Source organism: Cnephaeus nilssonii, assembly GCF_951640355.1.
Source record: "Cnephaeus nilssonii genome assembly, chromosome: 9".
Lineage (NCBI taxonomy): Eukaryota > Metazoa > Chordata > Mammalia > Chiroptera > Vespertilionidae > Cnephaeus > Cnephaeus nilssonii.
Window position 1 is genome coordinate 91,352,115 of NC_137080.1, and position 27,293 is coordinate 91,379,407.

A 27,293-nucleotide genomic window follows, 5' to 3' on the forward strand; every position below is an offset into this window, starting at 1 on the left:
CTCTGAGAGTGTCACCCCTTCACGCTTCCAACAGAGGCGCTCACTCTGGGCGAGGCCCCGACCAGTTTTAGCGAGCTGCTCACAGCCAAGCATCTTATTCTCCTGGGCACGGCTTTTGGCGAGCCGCTCACCGAGGAAGGATTGTCAGACCAAGCTGTCAGGCAGGTGTCAGCGCTGCCTCTGTGCCTTACTTTTCCACTCATCGATAAGCAGGTCCCGGCTCTCGAAGGACTGGTCGTAAGGGTCCGCCACGGGCTCGTCGTCAGGATCGTGGTACTGAGCGAAGTAGTCGTGCGCGAGCGCTTGGGCCGCCGTGATCCTCTTGTCCGAGTCCAGCACAAGCATCTTCTCCAGCAGGTCGACAGCTGTTAGTCCACAAAAAAGAAAAGCTTTAATTTTTAACATGCTAGCAAAAGTTAGGCCTTACTAAGCAAACACACAGCTTTGGCCCTTCAAGCCCACACAAAGAATTCTCCAGAGTGTCGGCTCCAGGACATATTTTCACTTTTCTCTCGTGTGTGTATTTTGTATTATTTTTAAAGAATATGTTACTGAAGAACTTTAAAAAAATAACAGATTCTGTTTGAACAAGCAGACATTCTGTGGAATGACCACGCCAAACTGTTACCACTGAAGTCCAACTGTGCCAAAACGAAAGCCTAAAACCAAAGGGATCTAGAGGAGGTAAGTAGGGCTAGTTTTTAATTTTCCAACGTTTTTGTCCCCCTCACTGTTTATTTACTAACATAAGACAAATGACTATTCTTCAAACGGGTCTTCAAACAATGGAGAGAATGAGGGCTTTCTTTACACGGGTGTGTGGATGAGAGACAGGGTATCTGGATAAAGTGATAATTTATTTTTAAAATTTTCAATATAACAAAACAATACAGTAAATACTCAGGTTGACCACCCACATCCAACAATTAACATTTTGTATTTCTTTATTTCTATTTTTTTGCTGCCCCCTTTTTAAAATAAAATTATACACGTGATACTTTATAGCTAAATATTTCCGCATAAAGACATCTTCCTATACAATCATAAAACTATTACATATTTAAAATGTTTTAAATATTTTATATTTAAAAATAAGTAATTTCCAAATCTCTAACATCCAGTTCAAGTTAGAATTTCTCCAATTATCCCGTTGTCTTTTACACCCACCTTGTTCAAACCAGGACCAATTAAGGGCCACCCACTGCATTTGATTGGGTTTCTTTAGTTTCTCAAAGTATCTTACCTATTATCTTAGACCTAGTTAGAGAAACTAATTCTCCCTTTTCCTACTCAGACAGCCCAGTTGTCCTGAGAACGTCCATCATGAATCTACACCCGTGTTTGCTTCTACCCCCTGTGATTCCCCTGAAAACCATGTTAGCGCTAACAAGTAAGAATGTGGACCTGAAGGAGCAGCAGGCATCTGTCCCGTTATGAATGGTGCTAAATTTGGTCACAGGGTTGTTTCCTTTTTGCCCTAAGCAAGTGATCTGCGGGGCTCTTTGAAACCACATGAACAGCCTCCGGTCCTTTCACTTAAGGCTCCAGCAGCCCCCGATTTTTCTTCACAGCAGTTATTTCAGTAGGGTCACAAAATGGTGATGTTCTAACTCTGTCAAATGGGGGTGTGCTGAGTTTCAGAGGATGCAGGACAAACACTGCATGATCATAGGCACCCCCTGTGAAACCAGGCTTCTGAGGCTCTGCAAATTACTGACAGTTCCTTCACTGCGCAAGGGGGAGGGGTTGGGGCGTGAAGAGAACAGCTTCCTGAAGAGGTTACTGCTGGGTACACCGAGGGGGTGAAAGACCCCATTCCATAGCCTTCCAGAGAAACCAAAGAATTTGGTTTCAAGGGATAGAAAACAAGGTGAATACCTATGTGTTGATTCAGGCTCCGTTTACTCTTAAAGCCTTGGGAGAAATGCCTGGATATACGTCCTTCTCTTCTTAGAAAAAATAAACCGCATCAGCTGTTGTTTGAAGCATATGGTCTTTGCCACCGAGGGTAAAGAGTACCATGTCCTGCAAACAAGCCCCCGACAAGGAACACAGTCAGGGGTGAGAAAGAGGGCCCTCTAAGATCTGGGCAGATACAAACACACTCACTACATCTAAGGGCAGTTTCAGTTTTGATTCGTGTTTGGAGGGTAATGTGAAACAGGAAGTCAGTGACTGACACAACAGGTGTCAATATTTACATTCCTGCTCAGCTAACAGCTGGGCACAGGTTCCTGGTCAGTAACACCATGTTCTCAGTCGTCTGCAAGAAGAGACTATATGGCATCAGCGCCTGGCAGGGCGTCGGGCTGAGGTTCCCGGAACCGCAGTGCGAGCACAGATGGCCTAACGCCTCCACGCACCTCGCTTGCAGTCTGCAGTGCTATGTGGTGTCTAGTCCTTTTGAATGTTTACGTGTTTTGATTCCAGAGAAGGGGACACCTATCAGATGCATGTGACCTAAATAAGCTGCTAGTCACCCACCTCTCACCCCGAAAAATGAATAAACACATCGGAGTCAGAGAACAGGAAGTCTAAGTAAGCACTGCCAGGTCTGAAACATGAACCCATGTGATGAAAAAACACCCAGAACAGACAGACAGACAGACAGACAGACAGACAAGAAAGCTACCAGCATACAACATCATCTCCCAAATTCTTGGAGTACTTACAACTCAGAGAGCGTCTCACAGATCCCTGAACTAGACAATACAGCTCAAATAAGTCAGACACAGCCAATGAGAGCACAGCAGGGCAGATGCCAACCTAAACCAACCCAAGAATTCTGCACGCCCCCGAGAGTCTGTGGACTTGTTCCTGGAAGCGTGACCAGCTGAGACCTGATGAACCCTCCACCTCCAGGGCGGACGTAACTCACCAGCGATTGCCCAACACTTCAGAGCGAGAGCACCTGTGCGACCTTGAGACTGACCACAGTGACACTGAGACTGCAGTCAACAACCGTGACGATGGGGTATTTAAAAGGTAAAACCTCTCAGCCTCACTCCAACCCTGAAGCACAGCTGCTGGGACCCTTGAGCAGGGTGGCCCACCATACACTCTTGAGAAAAGCGAGAAGGTTGATTACACATGCCACCATCACAGGCTCTCCTCGCTCCCTCCGGTCTGAGCTCTCTACGTCCGCCCCTGTCCACTGTGCCCTGAGTCAGGGTGCTAGAGCCTCAGACGAGGCCACCTGCAGGGGCCACTGAAGCACACATCGCCCCCAGCTTTAGGGACTAAGGCAGCTCCTCCTTTAGCCAGGGCAGATACATCCTGCAGCTGCCAGTCATGTCCCTTTGCCAAGGGACCTGGAAGTGATGGTGGCAGGAATATGGGGCCATTCCTTAAAGCCTGAGGCGGCAAATTCGCTCCAGTGAGAAAGGCTAAGTCTCTGAGGAGCAGAAGAAGAGGGGCAGGGAAAGGGCGGGAGGGTACAGGTGAGCGGGGCCCACGGCGGGGAGCGCCGGGGCCCACGGCGGGGAGCGCCGCGGCCCACAACACCGTCTGTTGCTCTTCCCCTCAGCCTGGGTAAGAAACGGCAGCAGCTGTGAGCAAGTCAGAGACTTCAAATCCCTAACTTGGTTATAACCAATTTCATATCCATGACATGAGGATACAGTCAACTTACCCAAGGGGTTGGCACCAATAAACACATTTGCAAAGTTCATCTTCGGCATCTGGGTCAAAGACTGAATGTAGTTTCTTGCCTGCAAAAACAAAGGGTTTTCAAAATGGCTTTTTGTTCAATGATGTTACTGCCCTCAGAGAGTCTCGGGCCTGATCAGGAAGAAGCGTTAGCTGACAAAGTCTGCTAGCTCCAATGTTCATGACTGTCTTGGGTAGACTTCTCTCTTAGTGCTGTCCTAAACTTCCTTATTTATGACCACTACCTTATTTATATCCCTGCTATATTTCAGTTATACTTCAAGTGGACGAGAATGCTAACTAATCAAGTTCCCTTTCATTAGCTTTCTGATCAGAAGTTAAAAAAAAATGAGGCCAAGATAACTAAGCAGCAGCCCTTTCTGAGACAGCCTCCCTAAAAGCTAAAAATGGCGTAGGAACTGGTATCCTAATGAAAGTCCGGGACTGGCAGTCTTTCGATGGCGCTGGTCTTAGTGGGTGCTCTTAGTACACCAAAAGTATAAATATTAAATCTTGGTAACAAGTAAACGTAAGTTTAGTATATCCAAAGAGGCTCGAACACATTTTAAAAATAATAAACCAATGAGAGCAATAAAGAATAGTGGATTATAAATTACACGGCCCAGGCAGAAATCCTTCCCCTGCCACTTATAAGCTACATCTCCTTGGGCATGTCTCAAGTCTCATCTGCAAAATATTAATATTCGGTGCTAGTATGTGGCTTGTCTACATCATATGGTTATTGTGCTACTCAAGCAAAACTCATGAAAGAGCTTCAGACTATATTTCTGACACAAACAACATTTATGTTACCAATAGGTTGTTCTATGTTTGGTCCCTGGGCTGGGACAGGCTTGAATTTGAATCTTGACTTTAACCCGTTGAGCAAGTTACTTATTATCTCTGAGTCTTGAGTTCCTCAGCTGTAAAAAGGGATCAGTCCCAATGCCTACCCCCCAGTGCTGGAGCAAGGCCTGGTGATGCGAACCGGTGCTCCTCAGCACAGCACTGGGTCCCGAGCAAGCTCAGCGACACTGGCTGTACCGCGGCTGCCTGTAGGGGGGAAGTCTGCTCTCACGTCCTAAGGATGTGCAGACTGCCCAGCTGCTGAGCTACATTCTAGGGAATGTAAGGTGCCAAATTCTTTCAAGGACTGACAGCTCTAATCAAGGCAAAACCAAAAACTGGTCTTGAGAATAACCACATAAATACAAATGTAACTCATAATGCGGGCGTCAGGTATTAGGTGTCAAACTACATCAATGACCTTCCCTGTTTCAATGAATAAATCCCACTATCTGCGTAGTTGAGATAAAACTTCTTTGAATCGATCTTAACCACCTCCTCACAATTTCTCAACGTAAAGGTACTCATGTATGTGGATGAGCGCACACACACACATGCGCGCGAACACACAAAGTTAAAAAAGTTGCTAGGGCAACTTCACCTTCTCATTACATGTGCAGTGAGCAGGCAAGACCCGCTGTGAAAAGCGGCTGAGGCTCTTTCTGATTCGAGAAGGAAGTCCTAGGGACTGAATACCTGCATGGCGGTCGTCCCTTCCTCCTGAGCTCACAGACAGAGGCTGAAGGGACAGAGGACGGAGAGGCCTGTCTCATCCCTCTAACAAGACAAATCAGACAAAGACGAGCTGCGTGTAGCTGAAGGGGAGGGCCTCTGTGATGCCAACCCGGCTCCCAGAATGTGAGGGCACCTTAGAAAAAAGTGCCCCAACCATCTCTGATGATAGGACTAGAGTTAGACTCAATAGTTAAGAATTGGTAAAAAAGGCACCTCACCCTACATAGGTATCCATATTTATTCTATATTATTTGTGTATTCTTTTGAACACAGTACTTATTAGTGGTTGGGTATTTTAGTGTTTTTTAAATGAAGAATCCTCTCTTGGTCAATAAAAAACTGATGACTAGGGAAGTATGCTAATGCCTTCAGTAACTATACCTGCAGCTGCAAGTCAACAGATGGCAGCATGCCCGAGCCACAGGCACAGAACCCAGAAGACAGAACAGCCTCTTGAGCACTAAATTCATAAAACCCAAGTAGAAAAGTGACATCATTTCTACATGTAAGTCTGTAACTTGTATTCTCAATCCACAGGATTGAATGAGAATTCATCCCAAATATCAACATCCTGCAGCAGCACACAGGCATCGGTACCTCAGCGGCCTCAAGGCACATGCAAGCATTCAGTGACAGTACAAGTGTGCTGGTTATACAGTGGCAATCAGACGAGAATGTGGCCGTCTGAGGGGCATTCCCTGTGCAGGCTATTGTTCTCACCTCATGGCTTGGCATCCTGTTAATGAGATAAGCAGGGGGTGTCCCCGTCAGACGCATAATCTGCTGAAGCTGGTTAATATCTTAGATGCCTAGTCAAGGGCATTGTCAAACATACGGTGCAAAAAATAACTTTCAACTCAAGTTTTAAAAGGCCAATAGCCACCCCCAAACAAATAGAAAACCTAATCCCCACCAGTCCCACCCACGCCAGGCCAGAGCCCAAGGCTGCATATTGAAGCATGATTCCGTGAACGGCACGAGACTTATCAGGCATGTAGCCAGTGGCTGGCCGTGCAGATAAGGACAAATTTCTGTGGTTTTGGCATCATCTTTAGCATTATATATTTCAGGATCCCTGGAAAGAGGTGCCCCTTGATCCAGGATGCCAGCCAGAGAACTATTCCAAGTACTGATGGCTAAAACCCATTTGCTTGTGGGTCAATGGAGATGATTAAAAAATGCCGACTCAATTCAGTTCAGAAGAATATACCCAGCGTGCCCATTTAAGGAAGAGGTTAAATTTTGAGGCACAGGCTCTGGTGATCTCCACCCCTCCAATATAAGATATGGGTGGGTGTTGGGTTGATAAGCAATGCCAAGTTTCAGAGACATTAGTAGTGGTACATTTAAAATACATGCCACAAACACACAGGTAAGTGAAGAAAGGGAACATGGGGGAAGTTAGAAGCTAATGGTAAAGACAAAAGAGAAGTTCCAGGCTGCTGTTCGTCACAGAAGTCCCAGCCTGCATACCACAGTGATTTCTCCCAGTCGTTTTAACCCGTGACCAGACTGACCTCAGCTAACAAATAGCTGGGACGACGTTTGCAAAACACTGCAATTACTCGACAGAGGCAGAACTATAAACAAGCACATACACAAGCCGTACTCCTTTTAGCTGTGCCATCGATTTTAACACAATTCCCCTCTTCGAAAATATTAGGAGGACTGTTCGTTTACCATGTGTTCCTGTTAAAGCAGAGGTGATGGGATTTTTAAAATCCTCAACACAATTCAATAAAAACCTTGTCATACTCCCTTTCTTGTTAACTATTAACGTCCTCCCTTCGGTTGCAGCATCATCTTCATAAGCACCCTGGTCAAGTGATTTCACTTCTTTGTGGCTTCTCTCAGTAATTTTCTGCTTTAGCTCATTCCCTGAACTCAGTTTCCCTAGTGGTCAGACTACTACAAACACCTGTAAGGCTGGCCATCAGGAAAGAGCTGGTTCTACCCTGCCATTTATGCGCCAGCATGTTCTAAAGGTGGGATGAAGGTCTCTTAACATCCTCACACAAAGTTTAGATTTACCTCTAAACAAATGACATAACAAACAGTACTCTGCATGCCAGGAGAAATAACAAAAGGGGGTCAGTAAGTAAACCAGCAATAGAATGCCAATTGGGTTTTAAAATGTTAAAATCCCACCACCTCTCTCTTCTTTCCTATGAATAATTCAGGGTGGGGCAAACACAGGTGTACAGCTGTTTGTATGGAAAATAATACAATGATTAATAAACAATAACAAGAATAAACTGTGTCTCAGGTACTCACAACTGTAAACCTACATTTGCCCCACCATGTACTTGGCCTGTACATTGTCTGTTTTGTCTTCTTTAGCCAAAAAGGCTATTATATCCCCTTGTCAGGGGTTAGAAAAAATAAATTTCTAGGGAAAAGTGTGAGAATGAGTCAGTGAAACGGCTCTTTTTGCTTTCTTAATAGAATTTTTTGTTGTTTCACTAATTGCTATATGTACTGGGTCACCAACCAAAAGAAGTCTATCTCCTTAGCCATCCATCAGGGCCAATTTATCCCTTCTCTCGGGCACATCCTGACTTGTTCTCAACCAGCCCATCTGTTACTGCGTTCTCTTACTCAGAATGTCCTCCTCTTTACTGACTCAATTTCTACACTATTTCCCTGCTTTTCAGGAGTAATGAAAATAGCTATTGCCTTTCTGTTTACTACATTCCTTCAATAATGAATTTTTAACTTTAAAAATCTTTAAATAATTTTACTCACCTGGCTTTGTTATTTTCATATCACGTGTTCCACACATCACGTGCTTTTAAAATAAATTGGTACTTGGGCAATATCACTAAACATCAAATTAATCTTGCCTACCCTTCTGAATGCTTAAACTACTTTTATCCACTCACCATAATTATGTAGGAAAAAACCAAACCACCCGTTCTTATTCCTATACTCAGTACAATATTATTTGAGTAAATTCTGTATGCTGGTACCCAATTTTATTATGCCCAACTCTAGAGCTCTGTAATATATAATGTGCTTTATTTCACCAAAAATAAAGACATTTCAATATTAGGTCAGGCACTTGGTGCTGTTTCTTTCTTAAGAATAAATGGTGGCTTAATAACAGGTAAATACTATTTTACCCATACCTCTTCTTTTAGAAATTCTTGTGACTAATGGCACCTATCTACGGGTGGGTGGGTAGGAGTGGGAGGGGGCTGAGCAGGAGCTGTGGTAGCCACCCCAGGTGGCATGAATCTGCTATCTTAGTCTCATTAGCGCTGCTCATTAATAAACCCAACTTCTTCTCAACCCCACTCTCCTCCCTCATGTCCTCTCTACCAGCCAATCTTTCTAAGCAAAGGCATTTAAAACAAAAAAGCACGTGTCCTCTCTAAGCATCTCCTCGTATCTTCTCTGATCTGCTCCAATACAGCTTCTGCATCTCATAAAGCAGAAGAAAACACTCCCCTGGGCTGACAGTGTGGTCGGCACCTCTGACAGTGACTTTCACACAATGTGCAGTCACCTGAGATTCAGGTTCAGCTCACGTTCTCAGAGCATCTGGGATCTACGCCCGGCTCTGCCAAGTGACCCAGTGCATGACTCAGGCAAGTCACAGCCTTTCTGTGCTTTTGCTTCATCATCCCAAATAAGTAAATAAAATAAAATAGGGCTGGTACATTCTCTTACATATCGTCAGAGTGGAAATTCATAAATACCCTGGGCTTTGTGGTCCTTTTAAGGAATGTACCAGACACATCCCAGATGACAACAGTCTGTATTTGACAGGGAGATGATGAACTGTTTGAACTCACCTGCGCAAGCTACCAGCAGTCTTCCCAACTGGGCGAAGGGAGCATGCTAGGAGGAGAACCCAGGAAGGCAGCCCTGCAGCCTCTGCCCTCTATCCACTGCCTGGCAGCAGACGGAGGGAAAAGAGAGACGGGCTGGGCTTTCACGATTTCGCTCACGTCTCCTGCCCAACAGCAGGAAATCGTGGCCAAAGGAAGCCAGAGTGGCTTCTCTGTCAACGCCTGCGTGGAGGCAGGAACGCACTGTGCCAAAGCTTTTTATCGGGTTATTCAATTTGTAATTACAAAGAAAGGCCGTGGGAGGAAGGATTTACAACCCCATTCCTGTGGCTCTGAGGCAGCAGGAGTGGGGAGCAACCTCTGCTGGTCTGGGGACTGGGTAGAGAGGAACTGATGCTTTACGCAGGCGTGCAGGCGGTCTATTCTCAACCAATAGAAAGCAAGGAACTTCTGGAAAAGGGCAATAATGTGCAATGTACATTTCATTCTTTTAGTGCTGATGGTAGACTAATCCATGGTGAACCACATGATCTGAGAACAAACACTAACCCAAAGTGAGAAGAGCCCTTGACTACATGGGAAACCTCTGAGAACGATAAAGTCAGGGCTGAAACAGAGACATAAAATTTCCACTAACCTCTGGGGATGAATTAGAATTTCAAATCTCATTTACTACCACTAGGATACCACTGCCCAATACAGGCCCCGTGATCTAATGCATACCCAGATAGAAAAAAAAGCACACTCATGCATGTGACCAGGAGGGTGTGTATATGTGCAAGTGTGTGTGTACACACACACACACACACACACACACACACACACCCCTCATCCAGAACTCAGCACACAAAGGGCACACGTGCTTAGAAACACACCCGAGTCAAGGTACAGATGGAAGGCAAGTTGCAGACTCCCAACAGGGCAGATAATTACAATCAAAGCATCAACTCACAGACTCTGAGGAGATTTTCTTCAAAAGCTCAGCCCCTGGGGTTCCAACGAGTCTTAAAATGAGCTTCAACTGATCAATATCTAAAGGTGGACTATAAAGGAAAATGTTGGGACAAAATAAAAATGAAAAACAAACAACAAATAAAACAAAACAAAAACAAACAAAATACCCCAATGACAAAAATGAAAAACCAAGCCAAAATGGTGAATCGTCTAGTTAAGGCTTCTGCAGGATGGTCACTTCAAGTAGGACATGCTCCTCCTGTACAAGGATTCAAATGCTACCACACACCCCACGTACATTCATCTGTGCATCTGTCCACACCCCCTATTAGTAAAGTGAAGCGACTGTAGCTGGGTACTGAGCTCAGAGACAGCAGGCGAAACACGAGAGCTTCCCTCCGTCCAGATGCTCAGTCCACACCTACCTCTTCACCTTCCACCAAAACATCAGTAGCCAGTCAAGCCAGAGCAGTGAAAGCAGAGGCTACAGAACAAAGCAGCAGAGCACAGGAGCCAGGGTAGACCAGCCCCCCGTAACTATCCCCGAGGCCTGACCTAGGAGCTTGTAATGTGGCAGGGCCTGTGCAGATCCCAGAGCCCAACCACTGAGCATTCCTCTGGAATGCCTCTCCCTCTGCCCTGGCCACAGCAGGCAGAGAACTGTGAGTGACAGCCAGCAGAAGGCCTCACTCCCACACTGCACCTGTATGACCTCCAGGAGTGCCATAACAAAGCAGGACCGATGAGGTTTTAACCTTATAAAAACATGAACAAACCTCACACATCCCAAAGGTTCTAAATCATAGGCCACAGCGCCAAACCTCTATTCTGGTACCAAGTCTTCAAGTACCCTCAGAATGTATGTGCACATATTAATGAGAAGACAAAAACTCCCATTTGTTCTTACTGCTTTTAGCCCTGCCTGAAAAGGAGGGGGGGGGGGGATCTTATAAAATAGCTTTTAATAATCTCTGTGAAAATCTGAGTAGTTTGCCCATGTCTAACTGTCATTCGAGGGGACAGGATGGGAGGATGACTACCTCTGATCCCTGCAGGTTTTGCATGATTAGGTCCTTCTCAACCTCAGTCTCAGCTTAACCTTCACCTCCCCAGAGAGCCTCTCCAACACTCTATAAAGTAGCCCCCACTTCCATTATCTGTCTCAGCATGATGCTTGACAACATCAGAGTGCTCATCACAATCTTTAACCACTTTCTGCTCTCTGCCTGCCACCTCTACTGATCTGCAGCTCTCTGGGGGAAGGGGCCACTCTGCCTGCCCACCACGTATCTCCAGTGCTCAGCCTAACGCCTGCTGCCTGTGGGCACTCAAAATATTTGCAGAGAAGGTAGAACAGGATGGAGAGAAGGAGGAAGGAAATACTTGTTCTTATGGTTATACAAATAAAGGCAACACAATGTAACTTGAAAATAATGGCTGCTGCAAGTCACAGTTGTTGCCTAAGTTACAGGAATTACTTATGCAATAATATCACTGGCATCTTGCCCTGTTCTTTTTTTTTTTTCTTCCCCAGATATGAAATTGGCTTACGTGGAAGAAAATTCTAGACAGGAGTCAGCAAACCCTAACCTGCTGCCTGTTTTGAAAATGACATTTTATTGGAACACAGCCTTGCCTGTCCATTTATATACTGTTTATGTCTGCTTTCATTGGACACAACAGAAGCCACATGGTCCCCAAAGTCTAAAATATTTACTATCTGGCCCTTTAAGAAAAGGTTTGCAGAACCCCATCCTAGACCCAAAAAACTTTATTTCTAGAAATTATAAACAAGTCCACTTACACAAGTTACTTCTGAATTAAGAATAGAGAATTCTGTCATCTGCAAATCGCAGAAGTTAATGTGTTCTGGAGGTTAAATGTTCAGTACTTATTTCTTAGTTGATGAGACAATTTTTAAAGCATACGTTAATGAAGACAGAGCAGAGCAAAGAATGCATACCATCTTGCTCTAAAATAATCAAATTAACTATGTAACAATAGAATTTAATACAGAATACTTTCTGCTCATGTAAAATGATTCCATTTGCATACATTTAGTTTGCTCAAACTCTTCAGAAGTAAATTTAACTAGGCTGCTACCTCAAAAGATAAAATATATTGCATATAAAAACAAAACAAAACACTAGACTCCCTCAGCTCTCAAACAGGTACTTTTATGATAAATTCATCAAAACTAACCTCTGGAAGTAATGCTGAGATTGGGTGTCCTGTTTAGGAGAGTTCTGACTACTAAGAACGAGTCAGCTTCAAGCTCCCGAGGAGACAGAAGACTCCTGGGTGTGAGTTCTCAACGCCCTCCTTCACTCCACACAGTGGAGGGCTCACTGCAGCACTGAGGCGGGACCGTGTCCTTCTCCCAGGTCCTCGCCTCACATTCATGGCCCCCCTGACTTAGCATCAGGCTTCTCTTCTGACTCTGCCTCAAGAGATCTAAGACTTGCAGAGATCTAAAACCACTATTCCTTAATGCACCCAATGCTTCAATTCACAACAAATGTTCCAGGCACGTCCTAGCTTCCAACTTCCTATTTACCCAAGTCACAAACAGGACTACCCTCCATTCTCCCCTCCTACCAAGCCTTTTCTCTTAGCCCTGCTCAAATAACAACTCTGCCACGAAGTCTTCCTGGTTATCTTGAGTTCAAATGAATCCCTGCTTCTTCTCGTTAACTTAGTAATACCTCTAATATAGTACTTTTTAAGTCACTCTGTCTTGTTTTATAATCAGAGAGTGAAAATTTGTTCAAATAACTCCTGTAACTCACCTTCCACTGAGTATGACCATCTGGTTTGGGGGACAGGTACCATCTTATCCCCAGCACCTTCCACAAAGTAGGCTCAGTAAATATGGAGAGATTTGAAAACATTTTCTATACTATACTTTTCAACTCAACGTCACCCCTCTGCCTTGCCCTCAAAATCTAGAAGAACCAGACTCTGTATAAAGTCTATACACAGAAAAATAGTCAAGAAAAATTGCATCATCTAACGGGGGACCTAACAAGTTCTCAAACATTCCATCTGAAGTGTTTACACCATAAAGATAAACAAATGCTGCGCATTAGTGTGTGAGGGCCAAGGACAAAGAGAGCTGGAAGAGCATGACAGTCAATACTTAGGAGATTAGTAAACACACAATGCCAAAAGAAATCTACTTAGCAGCTAAAAGCACTTGCGTGAAGGAAGTCAAAGCATGCAAACCTCAAAGGACATCACCATAGGTTCTCCAAGAGCTGGCAAATCCACTGAAACACAGGTCAGTCTTCAGCAGCACCAGCCACTGTAAGGCCACTACAATGTGTCCAGGCAGTTAAGGCCAGAAGGAGCTTCAAGTAGCTATATAAGCAAAGCAAAGCAAAATTTACCACATATGACAGTTATTTCCACAGCAAGCCATCCTTCTTAATAGGTTTAACTCTGCCCCACTTCCCCCCACTGGTGTTATTTTTACAGTTAGTTAAAAATATATTTTAATTATAATGACCACATTGTCAAAATTTAACCATAAATTTCCTGATACTTCCTTAAAACATAAAGAGATAAAAATACTGCGCATAAAGAGATGCAAATATGACTTTAGCCTACAATTATTCTTTAGGTCCTTTGTAACAAAAGTGAAAGGAAACTAGAAGGAATAGTGGGGGAACTAGAGGAAAAGCAAGAAGGATGTTTAGTTAGTTTTAAGTGTGCTAGGCATTTTCTAGAAACCTCCACAGATTGAAGAGTTGAAGATGAAAAAAAGAACTAGTTGCAGGGCCTACCTGCAACTACTACTGCTTGTGAGCAGCAGTTTTCAATTAAAAACAACAACAACAGCTCTGTATGGGGCAAAGCTAGAACATCGGTCTTTGGAGGGTGGGAAATCCTCATGGTGACAGACAGGATGGGCCAAAATGAGGCAACTTGATTGATTCTCTTCTTGGTCATTAAAATAGTTGTTTCACTGTTATACAAAGAAAATTCCTTTATCTATATATTTATTTATTTTTTAATATATTTTTATTGATTTCAGAGAGGAAGGGAGAAGGAAAGAGAGATAGAAACATCAATGATGAGAGAGTATCATTGATCGGCTGCCTCTTGCACGCCCCCCACCAGGGATTGAACCCAAAACCCGGGCATGTGCCCTTGACCGGAATCAAACACGGGACCTTCCAGTCTGCAATTCAATGCTCTATCCACTGAGCCAAGCCAGTTAGGGCCAAAGAAAATTCCTTAAGGTACTCTAGGTTTGTGAGCCAACCTGAGGATTCTAGTTTTTTCTGGAAAAATATATTCTTAAATTAGAGAAGGAAAGGCAAGTAACAACTTGGCATTTTTCTTCTCTAACATTTATTAGGACACTTGACTTTTAGTGTCTACAGTGCAACTGCTTTTTAAAAACGAGAAAGAACATTTGAAGCCATCGAGGGGAAAGTGTGCTGGGAAGGGGTACACCAGAAGTTCTAGCTCCCGGGGCAAAGTTTTATCTCATCATCTGGGTCAGATGAACACAGGGGTTCACTTATTATTCATTGTCTTTTTTAAAAATATAGATTTTTATTGATTTCAGAGAGAGGAAGGGCGACGGAGAGAGAAAAACATCCCTGATGGGAGAGAATCATGTATCGACTGCCTCCTGCACTCCCGCTACTGGGGATTGAGCCCACAACCCGGGCATGTGCCCTGACTGGGAATCGAACCGGTGACCTTTTGGTTCATAGGCTGACGCTCAACCACTGAGCCACGCTATCCGGGCTATTCATTGTCTTTTTTATGTCTGAAGTATTTCATAAAGTGTCTGAAAAGAGATTAAATGAATAGAGTAAGGAGTAAATTTAATACATTAGGGAAAGTGACATGGAGCAGAGCAGCTAGCTGATGGCAAGTGGAGTATAAATCAACAGCCCCATTACCCTCCAGTTAATGTCATAAGGGAATCATTTCTATTAAAATTCGAAAAGGAGACAAAAGTTTTATACGTGGGGGTATTCACCTAGGGAAGGAAAACAGCAGTAAACCGAGGCTGTGCCCCTGGAAGAGAACGCAGTATGTGATGTGTAACAGGGCTATGAATCTCACTTTCTCTCTTCCTTAGGCTGCAGACTCAAGCGTTAGTAATAACATTTTCTAACTATACTCTACTTGAAGAGACATTCTGGATCCTCACTTTCTTCTAGTGTAAAGTTCTGTCAGCTGTGTCCACTTGATGTACCCAGTCAACTAGACTCATAAGGAAGGGCTTAATTCTTTAAAAAAAATTATAATTCTATTTTGGGTTAGTTGGACGGGTCTGCAAAGTCACAAATGAGAATAATTTCTGACCTAGCAATATATAATTAGCTTTAAAACAAAAATTAACAATTCTTATATCTTAAGGAGAACTCCAGAGATTATTAACAGCCAGTACCAAAGGAATCTCTCAAGAAAAAGACTAATCACAAAAAAATGAAAAGGTGAAATGGAAAGACTTGCAGAGATCTAAAACTGCACAATACAATACCAGTAATATCATGTGATTAAATTTAAATGTAATCTAAATAAAGTCTAATGAAATTTAAAATTCAGATCAGATAAAAACACTCATAAAATTATAAATAGCCCTGGCTAGTGTGGCTCGGTTTGTTGGAACATTGTCACCATACACCAAAAGGTCACTGGTTCGATTCCCAGTCAGGGCACATACCTACGTTTCTAGTTCAATCCCCGGTGGGGGTGGAAGGGTAGGGGGTTGGGGGGATGCATACGGGAGGCAAGCGATCACACGTCAATGTTTCTCTCTCTCCTCCTTCCCCTCTCTCTAAAATCAGTAAAACATTTCCTAGGGTGAGGATTAAAAACAAAACAAAACACAAAAAACTATGAATAGAAGCTTCCTTGACATGAAGAAAAGCATTCATGAAAAATGCACAGCTAAAAGCATACTCAGTGGTGCAAGACTAAAAGTTTTCCCTCGAAGATAAGAAGAGGAAAAGGATGCCCACTTTCACCACTGCTATTCAACACTATATTTGGAAGTTCTAGCCAGAGCCAGTTGATAAGAGGGGAAAAAAGCATGTAAATATGAATTGAAGAAGTAAAACCATCTCTTCACAGATGACATAGAAGATAACTAAGTATCCACAAGAAAGCTACTAGAGCTAATAAACAAATAGAGCAAAATTGCAAGTTATAAGAGCAACAAACAAAAATCAGTTGTGTTTCTATATACCAACAATGCACAAAGTGAAAAGGGAATAAAGAAAGCATTCCATGTGCAATAGCATCTAAAAGAATAAAATCCTAAGACTAAATTTAACCAAGGAGGTGAAAGATTTGTCCACTAAAATTATAAAATACATTGGCCCTGAATCAAGGCCAGCAGTTTGCTGAAGCTGCTGGTTTCAAGCAGGAGCCTAAAGAAATGTCTTTCTCTGGTCTGTTGGCCATTTCAGAACTTAGGAAATGTAATGGTCAATTCATTAGAAAGAAACATCTGAGAGAGAGAGAAAAATGGGTAAAAATTATAAAACATGAAAGAAATTAAAGACCTACATAAATGGAAAGACCTCACCTGTACCTGGAAAAGAATACTTAATATTGTTAAGATGTCAATATTATCCAAAGTGATCTAAAAATTCAATGCAATCTCTATAAAAATTGCAACAGCTTTTTTGCAGAAATGGAAAAACACACCCTCAAATTCATATAGAATTATAAGGAAGCCCAAAGAGCCAAAAAAAAAAAAAAAAAAAAGGTCTTGAAAATCAGAACAAGGTTGAATGACTTACACTTCCTGATCTCAAAGCTTACCATAAAACTACAGTAATCAAAACAGTATAGTACTGCTATAAAGATAATATACAGACCAATGGCATAGAATTGATCATTGACAGGCATGCCAAGCCCATTCAATGGGGGAAAGGATAGTCTCTTCTACAAATGGTGCTGGGAACAACTGAATTTCTACATGCAAAAGATAAAATTGGACCCCTAACCTCACATCATATAGAAAATCAACTCAACATGGATCCAAGACCCAAGTATAACAGATAAACCCATAAAATTCTTGGTAGAAAATAGTAAATCTTCATGACCTTAAATCTGGTCATAAATTCTCAGATGACACCAAAAACATGAGCAACAAAAGAAAAAAAACAGATGAATTGTAGCTTAATCAAAATGAAAACTTCTCTGCATGAAAGGACAATATCAAGAAAGTGAATAGCCCTGACTGGTGTGGCTCAGTTGGTTGCAGCGTCATCCCATGCACCAAAGGTTGCGGGTTTGATCCCCGGCTGGGGCAAATATGGGAGGCAACTGATAGATCTGATAAATGTCTCTCTCCTGCTCTCCTCTCTCTCTCTCAAAATCAATAAACAGATCCTCAGGTGAGGATTAAAAATAAATAAACTGAATAGACAGTCCACAGAATGGAAGAAAATATTAGCAAATCATATATCTAATAAAGGTTTACTATTCAGAATATATGAAGAACTCCTAAAATTCAACATCAAAAAGACAATCCAATTAAAAAATGGGTAAAGGATTTGATATACTAGTATATTTCTCAAAAAAAAATATATATATATATACACACACATAAATGGACAGTAAACACAGGAGAAAATACTCAACATTATTAGTCATTAGGGAAATGAAATCAAAACCACATAGAGATAACACTTCATACCTACTGGGATGACTATAGTAGTAAGGAAGGGAGGGAGAAAAAGGAGCGAGAGAGAGAGAGAGAGAGAGAGAGAGAGAGAGAGGAAGAAAAGGAAAACGATATAAATGAGTATTGGTAAAGAAAAGATGTGGAGAAATTGTTCATACATCACTGGTGGGCTATAAAATAGTGCAGTCGCTGTGGAAAACAGTTTGGCAGTTCCTAAAAAAACTAAACAGAATTACCATATGACCCAAAAATTCCATTCCTAGGTATATACCCAAAAGAATTAAAAGTGGGGACTCAAACAGGTACTTAATGTTCATTGCAGTACCATTCACAATAGCTTAAAGGGTAGAAACCACCTGTGCCTAGGAACAGATGAACGGATGAAACAAAATGTAATCTCCTATATAATAAAAGCCTAATATGCTAAGTGTCTGATCATTCATTCAACTAGTTGCTATGACTCATACTGACCACCAGGGGGCAGACGCTCCAACCGGTAGGTTAGCTTGCTGCTGGGGTCTGATTGGGCGAGATGGGCCAGACATGCCCTGGAGCCCTCCCTCAGTCTCTCCCCCGCCCTGAATGTGCATTGGTGGGGTCCCTCAGCCTGGTCTGCACCCTCTCACAATCTCTGACCCCTTGGGGAATGTTGGAGAGCCGGTTTCATCCCGATCCCCACAAGCCAGGCCAAGGGACCCCACCGATGCACCCTGAGCCTCTAGTATACATATAATGGACTAGTATTCAGCCATAAAAAGGAACACATTTCTATACAGTCTAGAACTGGATGAAACTTGAAAACATGCTATGTGAAATAATCCAGACACAAAAGTGTGGATCCCACTTATATGAAATATCTAGAATAAGCAAATTCATAGAGATGGAAAGTAGAAGTGAGGTAACCAGAGGCTGCGAGAGGGAGGAATGGGTACAGAGTTTCTGTTTGGAGTGATGATGTGTTCTGGAACTAGAGAGTGGTGATAGTTATATAACTTTGTGAATATAATTAGTACCACTGCATTGTATACTTAAAAATGGTCACGATAGTAAATTTTATGTTACGCTTATTTTCACCACAAAAAAAGTATAACTGATAAATTTTTACGTTAATACATTTTACCACAAATGTATTTTTAATTTAGTTCCTCAGTCACACTAGTCACGTTTTAAGTGCTCACTAGCCACATGTGGCTGGTGGCTACCAATCACCACACTGGATAGCATAGATCAGTGATGGGCAACCTTTTGAGCTTGGTGTGTCAAACTTCGCCAAAAAACTGAGCATAACTCGGGTAGTGGGTCACTTTGAGGAAAAAACATTATTTTGCAAATGTTTCATCCTCAGGAGCAGCAAATGTTTCATCCTCGGCATGCGGCCGCCTCAGCGGCCGCGTGTCATCAGAAATGGCCACGCGTGTCAGTTGCAAAACATTTGCAACACCACAGGAAGGTCTATTACTTAGTTCTTATCTAAAGCTAAAATAACCAGTTCCAAATGCAAGATGATCAGTAAATGAGGAAAACAGAGCAAACTGTGTACTCAAATAAAGAGCATGCTCTAGCGGTTCCCTCAGCATGCGGCTGCACTTAAAAATCCCAACAGGCAGTAGCAGCATGTCTTTCTGGGCAAAGGAAGAAGAGTGTGTGGAGGCAGCACATTCTCCAAAGGTTTTAAGAAGAGAGTCCTAGAAATTAGGGGACTAGACAACAAACAGAACATTGGAAAGAAACTGTGACCTGGTAACAGGTTTGGATGTATACTCCCTGGGTCTTAGCTTCCTCATCTATAAACACAGGGAGTACTAGATGTTTTCCAACATCTTTCTCTGCAATTCTACATTCTTAACCTCCTGATCTCATTGGTACTTTTTAAAAATATATATATTTTATTGATTTTTTACAGAGGAAGGGAGGGGGATAGAGAGCCAGAAACATCGATGAGAGAGAAACATCAACCAGCTGCCTCCTGCACAGCTGCTACCGGGGATGTGCCCGCAACCAAGGTACATGCCCTTGACCGGAATTGAACCTGGGACCCTTGAGTCCGCAGGCTGATGCTTTATCCACTGAGCCAAACCGGTCAGGGCTCATTGGTACTTAAAAAAAAAAAAGAAAAAAGAAAATGAGGGTAGACTGCCCAAAAGGATCAGCCAGAAGGTTAAAACTAAAAGTCAATTGGGTTAACTCTAGTCACACTCAACACCAGCTGCACACAAGAATCAAGCGGGACTTCACTCTTGCCAGGCCTGGGCACTCACCCACACCAACGAAGTGGAGTCCGCAGTGGTGCCCAGGCCTCGGGAGGTTTTTAAAGCTCCCCAAAGTATTCTGATGCACAAGGGGAGTCAAGAACCACTGTGCTAGAACAGAAGCAACTGTACACTTCAGGCAAGAAAAAAATAACAGAAAACACTTCCCTCTCCTTGTCAGGCAACCAAAGCTACATCCACAGAGAGGGCAACTGACAAGAAGGGAGTGACGGATGTTACAAATATAATCCTTCTGAATTTGAGCTGCCTCAAAAAGAGTCAAGTAGAAAACAGTGCATTACTACCCTAAGAATTGTGAAATAAATTCACATGTATTAAAAAAAGAATCGCCTAGTAAAAAGTTGGAATGCCAGGTTTTCTGTCTGAAGTTCAGAGGAGGAAAGAAGTATGCATACAGGGAAGGAGTCTTAGGAGCATCAAGTCAGCATTCTCAAAGGGCCGAGCAGCAGGGAGTAGGCAGCGTCTCCGAGGTGAGCCACAGGCCACAACTGCTTAGAAACCTTTCGACTAGCAGCCTGCCAAGCAGATCCATCCTTTACTACCGGCCACCAATTTAAATACAGCAGAAGTCTTGCTTAGTGATTCATAGGTAGACAACAGAGTGCAAAGATGAAGGGAGAAACTGTTTCCCAATGATCATTAATGAAGAAGATAGCTAACGTTTCCCAGCAGGCTCTGTGCTAAGCAGTTCCCAGGTATTATCTCACTGAATTCTCACAGCACTGTGTGAGGTATGGTAGTACTATTATCAGCATTTACAGTTCAGGAAACCGAGAGACAGAGAAAGGGAAACTGCTCAAGTCACACAGCTGGAGTAAAAGAGCTCCCAGGTAAACCCAGAAGTCTGACTCCAGAACAGCGCTCTCTCCCCTGCCAGTGTGTGTGCGGGTGTCAGTGTCTCCTGAAGGAAGATGGAGAGACAGCTAGAGAGGAGGAAGGGGAGAGGAGAGCAGAGGACAGCATCAGAGCACTGTGCTCGGAGGACAGACTTCAGGGCGGGACTCTGAGCTGTGTACCTGAGGAAAAGGAGAAATACAAATTTTCCCCAATTAGCTCGGGCTGTAATGTTTACCCCAAATTTCGAAGAAACAGATACAAGGTGAATGAATGAAGCACAAAGGAGAAACACAGGTATTAAACTAACTTCAAATCTGAAGGTGAGGAGCCATAAGTGAGCTAAACAGAAGGAGGCTGAGCCCTATCCATCCAGTGAGACCCAGGAAAATACAGCTTCCCCGAGGGTCACCAGGAAAGTACATTTCCTCTGGAAGGAGACAGAACACATGGACAGATAACATGCACATCGGTCACCATAGAAGCATATCCCAAACTGTACGCAAGTAAACTGACATTCTGGTTTATAAACCACAGCTGGCGTAGGTGAGGGGACAAACTGCTTCCAGGTCTCAGGTGACCACCTAACCCCCCGAAGGCTAGTCCCATGAAGTTCACAAAAACCTTCTACCCTAATTCTAGAATATTATTTCAACATTCCTTCTCACCCACACATCTTCACCCCGTGGAACCAATGGGAGTTCCAACAGAGCACATTTTGATGCTAATACTAAACCGTGAAGCAGGCATGCAGCACACAGGAAAGGGCTAAAATAAAGAGGCCATGATAAATCACAAACTAGACAGTAAGTCTGGAAGTAAATTAAGGTTTGACTACTATCTGGGATAAAAATTAAGTTGTGCTGGAAAAAAAAAAAGGCACACAAAACAGGGTGACCTTACTACTTCTTCTTTTATTATTTGTTGTAAAACAAACATAACAAGCAGAGACCAAATATAGCCTTTTTAATATGTAAACCAAACATAAAGAGACACTCCTGATTTATAAATCGGGTATGTGTGCTCATTAATTATTTGTACAAGCAGACTAATACCCTCAGGTCGCTGAATATGAATATAATCTTAAACTCACTGCAAAATGATGACATATGAAAGCTTTAAAGGTTTTTGCAGCTGAAGAGGAATTTTTCCAACTCACAAAAGTAAACCGAAGCCTCTTCTTGCCAAGGGGCAGATCTCATGTGCATATCTGGACTAAAAAGGCAAGTATCTAAGAACCTTCCCTAGAGACAGGTAAAAGTCATATACTCCCACAGACTCTGGGATACAATTAAAAAACAAGAACCCAAACTTTCAAAGGATACGGTCTGTACCAGGAAACAATGTTCTTCCAGTCAGCAGCTCGGCCATTATGCATCCCACCGACCAAATGTCAACTGGAAAGAGAAGTAACAGTACATACAATGTCACTATGATCAGGCTTGTCTCCCAGTGAAACTGTAACTAAGGGCGAAACACTCACACGAATATTTAAGGCATCTGGTTTAAACAATCATACTCCTTTTTACAGGAATAAGTAAGCTTATTAAGATCTTCACCCCAGTAAAGGGCTTCATAGGTAGGATAAGGCCAAACATAATTACGGCAAGAGAAATAAACTGTGTACAAAGGAGCAAAAGTTTCTTCTTAGTAGAAATCATAGATTCTCCCAATATTGAGAGGTGAAGATTACTAACCATTGTCTTCAGGTAGAAATACTCAGAATAAGTTGAAAATCTAAATAAATAAAAACTCAATTGCTAAATCACAAAATTTGAAAACTGTGTATTAAAACTTCCACTTTAAATGAGCTACTGAAATAGTTCCTATTTGTGGACTTTAAAAGGATCACTGAGGGAAGAAAAGATGTTTCCTCCTATTCCCACTATCTCTACTTCTGAGAATCCCAAATACACCCAAGATGGCATTAATAGGCCCTAAATAACCAATGTAAGCAATACCTGTCTGGTTGTAATGCATCCAGTTTAGCATGATCTCAGGAGCCCTGTACCACCTGGTGGCCACATAGCCTGTCATTTCATCATCTGTGTGTCGAGCCAGTCCGAAATCCAAGATCTAAGGAAAAGGAGAGAAGTCAGGTGCTGAAAGATTCAACCTCCTAAGACTTGTAAAGCAGGATGAACAAATCCTATAAAAAGGGAGAACAAAATAGTACATTCATAAACATATATCCCGGGCTATGTTCAGAATGCATGAGAAACACAGCAAGTACTTTGAAAAATGAAATTACAAAAAGCAGAATAAGAATGCCACTGCTAGGTATTTACCCAAGAGCAATGAAAAGAAATGTTCACACAACAGCTAACACATGAATGTTCATAGCAGCTTTACATAGCCCCAAACTAGAACTGAAACAAATGTCCACCGACAGATGGATGGATGGGTAAACCAATCGTGGTATATTCATAAAATGGATACTACTCAGCAATAAAAAAAGGAATGAACTATTGAAACACGCAATACAAATGAATCTCAAAAATATTACACTAAGCAAAAATCAGACACACACACACATAGACACACACACATACACACACAAATACTGTATGATTCTATTTGCATGAAACTCCAGAAAAGATAAATCTTCCTGTAGTGTCAGAAAGCAGTCGGCTGTCGGCTGTAGCCAGGATTAGGGGCAGAGGGGTGAGGATCGGCTAGGAAGGGGCACAGGGCACTTTCTGAGGTGATGGAAACGTTCTTTATCCTAACTGAGTTGGTGGTTACATGGATATATAAATTTGTCAAATGTACACTTAAAAGGATGCATTTTACTGTATGTAAATTACGTTTTAAAAATTTGAGTAAAATGAAACCTGAAACTAATATAATATTGTATGTCAACTTTAATTGAAAAATTAAAAAATATTAAAAAAAGAAATGAAACAAAGAAATTCCAGAGCTGCTTGTTCTTTATAGACAATTTATTTATCTCTTATTTGAACTATTTTGAATGAAAAGGCTTCTGCCATTTTTTTCAATTTAATCTAATAATTATCTTTTCAGGACTGCTTACTTGATATTCAGACTATAATTTTCCTTTATTATAACTAATATATTAAATTTCAAATTTAACTTTTAGAATGAAAACAAGATACCTGATGCCACTTTCAATGTCATTTAAAACTAAAGCTGCCAGGCTGGCGTGGCTCAGTAGTTGAACGTCGACTTATGAACCAGGAGGTCATGGTTCGATTCCCGGTCAAGGCATATACTGGGTTGCTAGCTCAATCCCCAGTGTGGGGCGTGCAGGAGGCAGCCAATCGATGATTCTCTCTCTCATCATTGATGTTTCTATCTCTCTCTCCCTCTCTAAAATCAATAAAAACATATTAAAAAACCATACACACAAAAACTAAAGCTTACTAAATCTATGGTTCAAATATCAAAGTTTGATATTCTTGAGGACAAAATGACTTTTCAGATAAAAAGTCATGGCTTATATAACCATTCCCTGTATAAATGTGCCTGGTTTATCAAACCTGTAATTACAAAGTGAAACAACTATTTCCCACCGTCTCTTCCCCTTACCTTCAGCTCACAGTCCTCATTCACAGCTAGATTACTCGGTTTCAGGTCCTAGGAGGAAGGACAGAGAGGACAGGAACAGCTTTGTGGTGCACGGTGAATTCTCTCCTTAGATCCTACCATAAAATTAAGACTTCACCCAGCCATAAACAGACAACTTCCATTCTGTAGTCACTATCTAGTCTTAATTAGCCTTAAATTGGTAAAAACTATACATCTTCTTTTTTTAATCAATTTAAACTTAAAGTTACAGTTAATCAATGATCTTGGCTAAATGACAGTCTCCCCCCGCCACCAGTTCCCCAAAATAATTTAATAAAAAACACAAGACATACCCTGTGAATTATGTCAGCTGAATGTATATACTGTGAAATAGAAAAGAGTCAGTTACATAAGAAGTCATTGCCAACCTCCCACTGCCACATTATGTCTTATTTGAAGTACATTTTCAGGAAACAGTAAGAACTGTTAGTATAAACCATGGGATTAGAAATCAGAACAAGTAATTATTATTAGTCTATGCATTTATCATAACTATGATTTCCACACCATGAACTTGACTCAAAGCTGAAGTAATGAGTGAAACAGTGCTTTCAATCTATTTCCAGTTGGTTCTCTATAGCTCAATGAGGATTCAAAGCGGCTAAATATCAAGTGATTTAATTTTAAACACTGTTTATCTGCCCCTCTCACAAATAAGTTAGCCTCCTTAAGGATGTTTTTAAAGTTTCAACATGACTCTGACCAGATATTAGATTATATCAAAAAATTATTATTACTGTTTAGGTGTAATAATGAGGAGTCCTCCACTCTCAGACATGCATTTTGAAGTATCTTTGGGTGGAATGAGATGATGTCTAGACTTGCCTTACAATAATCCAGTGCTTGGGGACTACAAGAGAAACAAGATTGGCCATATGCTGGTCATTGTGGTCATTGAGTAAACACAGGGCTTCGTAATTCAATGATTGTACTAGTGATTTTGGGAGTGTTCTACATGTTTCACGAGACAAGTTTTTTTGGTCTCACTCCCCCCAACTCCCTAAGTCCTAAATAGAAGACAGAGAATTTCATGTCTCAAAAGTATTACTAGTACTGCCTGTACCTTGAGACCTCGGAGAATTTGGTAGATAAGGAACTGAACATGGTCATCCGTAAGCTTCTGGCATTTCACAATGTTGTTCAGATCTGCCCCCATGAGATGGGTCACCAGATACCTAGAAATTAATGGAGAGTTACACAATAATCCAGAAACCTTAAGGAAGTTCTTATCTTTTTAAGAAAAAGCCTCCCAGGAAGTACCACAGTGATACCTAACAGCTTAGTAACTTCTCACGGGGACTCATTTTTAATACTACTATTCTAACTTTATCTCCTGCCATCTATTTTTCTAAAAACTTTATACTCATTCCTAACTGACATATCTTTTCCTAGGTTCTCTAAAGAATAAAAATGGATATTAGAATTATATCTGTTAGCATCACTTTTCTTTAAAAATGTTATTATTGCATAGAAATGTACAAAATAACTAAATGCCTGGCCATAATAAGTATCTTGTATTTTAAATCCACCATTACAGCCCTAGCTGGTTTGGCTCAGTGGATAGAGCGTTGGCCTGCAGATTGAAGGGTCTCAGGTTCAATTCCAGTCAAGGGCACATGCCTGGGTTGTGGGCTTGATCCCCGGAGGGCGGGGGTGGGGGGGGTGCGTGCAGTGATTCTCTCTCATCATTGATGTTTCTATCTCTCCCTCTCCCTTCCTCTCTGAAATCAATAAAAATATGAAAAAATTAAAAATAAAAAAAATAAATCCACCATTGCATTTGCACCTCATTATAAACCCTCCAAGTTGTAGGTTCTAAAAAATAGGAGTATCTTTAAATTTTCAAATTATAACACCTTTTTTTCAGAAATGACTGGTAAAGAATATTGTTCACTGATGGTATTCCTGCATTTACTTTAAAGGAAGGAGGAACACATTTTATCTGTAAGCAAGATGAGGCATTCCAGAACGACTCCTCACAGGTGTGGTGCTGGTAATTAATCCTATTATTACACAGTAAGATTGGGGAATGATTACATTCAAGTCCAACAGGTCTGCCACAGATATTTTAGATGCAATGCCTTACCCACTCATTACTGTATTACAAGGGGAGGGGAACATAAAAACCACATCAATACTAAAGAGGCTGAATTTTTAAAAATTAGGTTTTATCTACTGTGTATGAACATTACCCATTCCTGAGGCTGAATAATAATGTAGACTAGTTAAGCTTTAAAGAATGAGGATTGCATTTCATTTGTTTCTTTTAAAAAAATAAATTGGAGGGAAAGAAACTAGGCCAGTAAATTTAAGTCTATTATAATGCATTATATGAATATGAATAAGTATGTGTATGACCTCTCTTTACACACACACACACACACACACACACACACACACACACACCACTGTATTTATTAATTTTTTCCCTCAAAGAGGAATGGAAATTTTGTGTTTCCTAATTTCCCTATTGGGCTGTTATGGTCAGTTCCAATTGCACCAAGATCAAAGGAGTTAGCCTAGATGTATGTGACCCTAAGGTAAGATTTTTAGCATTTCATATTTTTAAAAGTTGCTCATTTATACTGCCTTGAGGAAAAGCTGGACTCTAAATGTAATATGAAGTAAAAATTACGCTTTTTATGCCCTAGCTGGTTTGGCTCAGTGGATAGAGCATCAACCTGTGGACCAAAGGGTTCTGGGTTTGATTCCGGTCAAGGGCACGTACCTTGGATGCAGGCTCCTTCCTGGCCCGGGCCCTGGTGGGATTGGTACAGGAGGCAACCAAACGATGTGTTCCTTTCACACCAATGTTTCTCTGTCTTTCCCTCTCTCTTCCACTCTCTCTAAAAATCAATGTAAAAATACCCTCGAGTGAGGATTAACAAAACAAAAACAAACAAAAAAATGGGGCTTTTTGAAATTTTTCCATAAAGATAGTTCTTATTTAAGAGATGTTCC

General features: G+C 41.7%; 1 protein-coding gene across 2 annotated transcripts in view; it reads right to left on the minus strand.

Annotated features, from left to right (window-relative positions):
* Nucleotides 1-27,293, minus strand: part of MAPK14 (mitogen-activated protein kinase 14) — a 65,974-nt gene that overhangs the window by 2,857 nt on the left and 35,824 nt on the right. The window contains exons 4-11 of one of the 2 annotated variants that reach the window (XM_079781228.1): nucleotides 25,396-25,507; nucleotides 24,626-24,655; nucleotides 24,294-24,341; nucleotides 22,706-22,820; nucleotides 22,070-22,141; nucleotides 5,950-6,029; nucleotides 3,632-3,710; nucleotides 192-365 (exon numbers count right to left, since the gene is read on the minus strand). In XM_079781228.1, coding sequence (XP_079637354.1) covers nucleotides 192-365; nucleotides 3,632-3,710; nucleotides 5,950-6,029; nucleotides 22,070-22,141; nucleotides 22,706-22,820; nucleotides 24,294-24,341; nucleotides 24,626-24,655; nucleotides 25,396-25,507 — 710 coding nt within the window. Of the gene's footprint in view, nucleotides 1-191; nucleotides 366-3,631; nucleotides 3,711-5,949; nucleotides 6,030-9,975; nucleotides 10,056-22,069; nucleotides 22,142-22,705; nucleotides 22,821-24,293; nucleotides 24,342-24,625; nucleotides 24,656-25,395; nucleotides 25,508-27,293 lie in introns of both variants that reach the window. The other variant, XM_079781227.1, reaches the window with a different exon arrangement.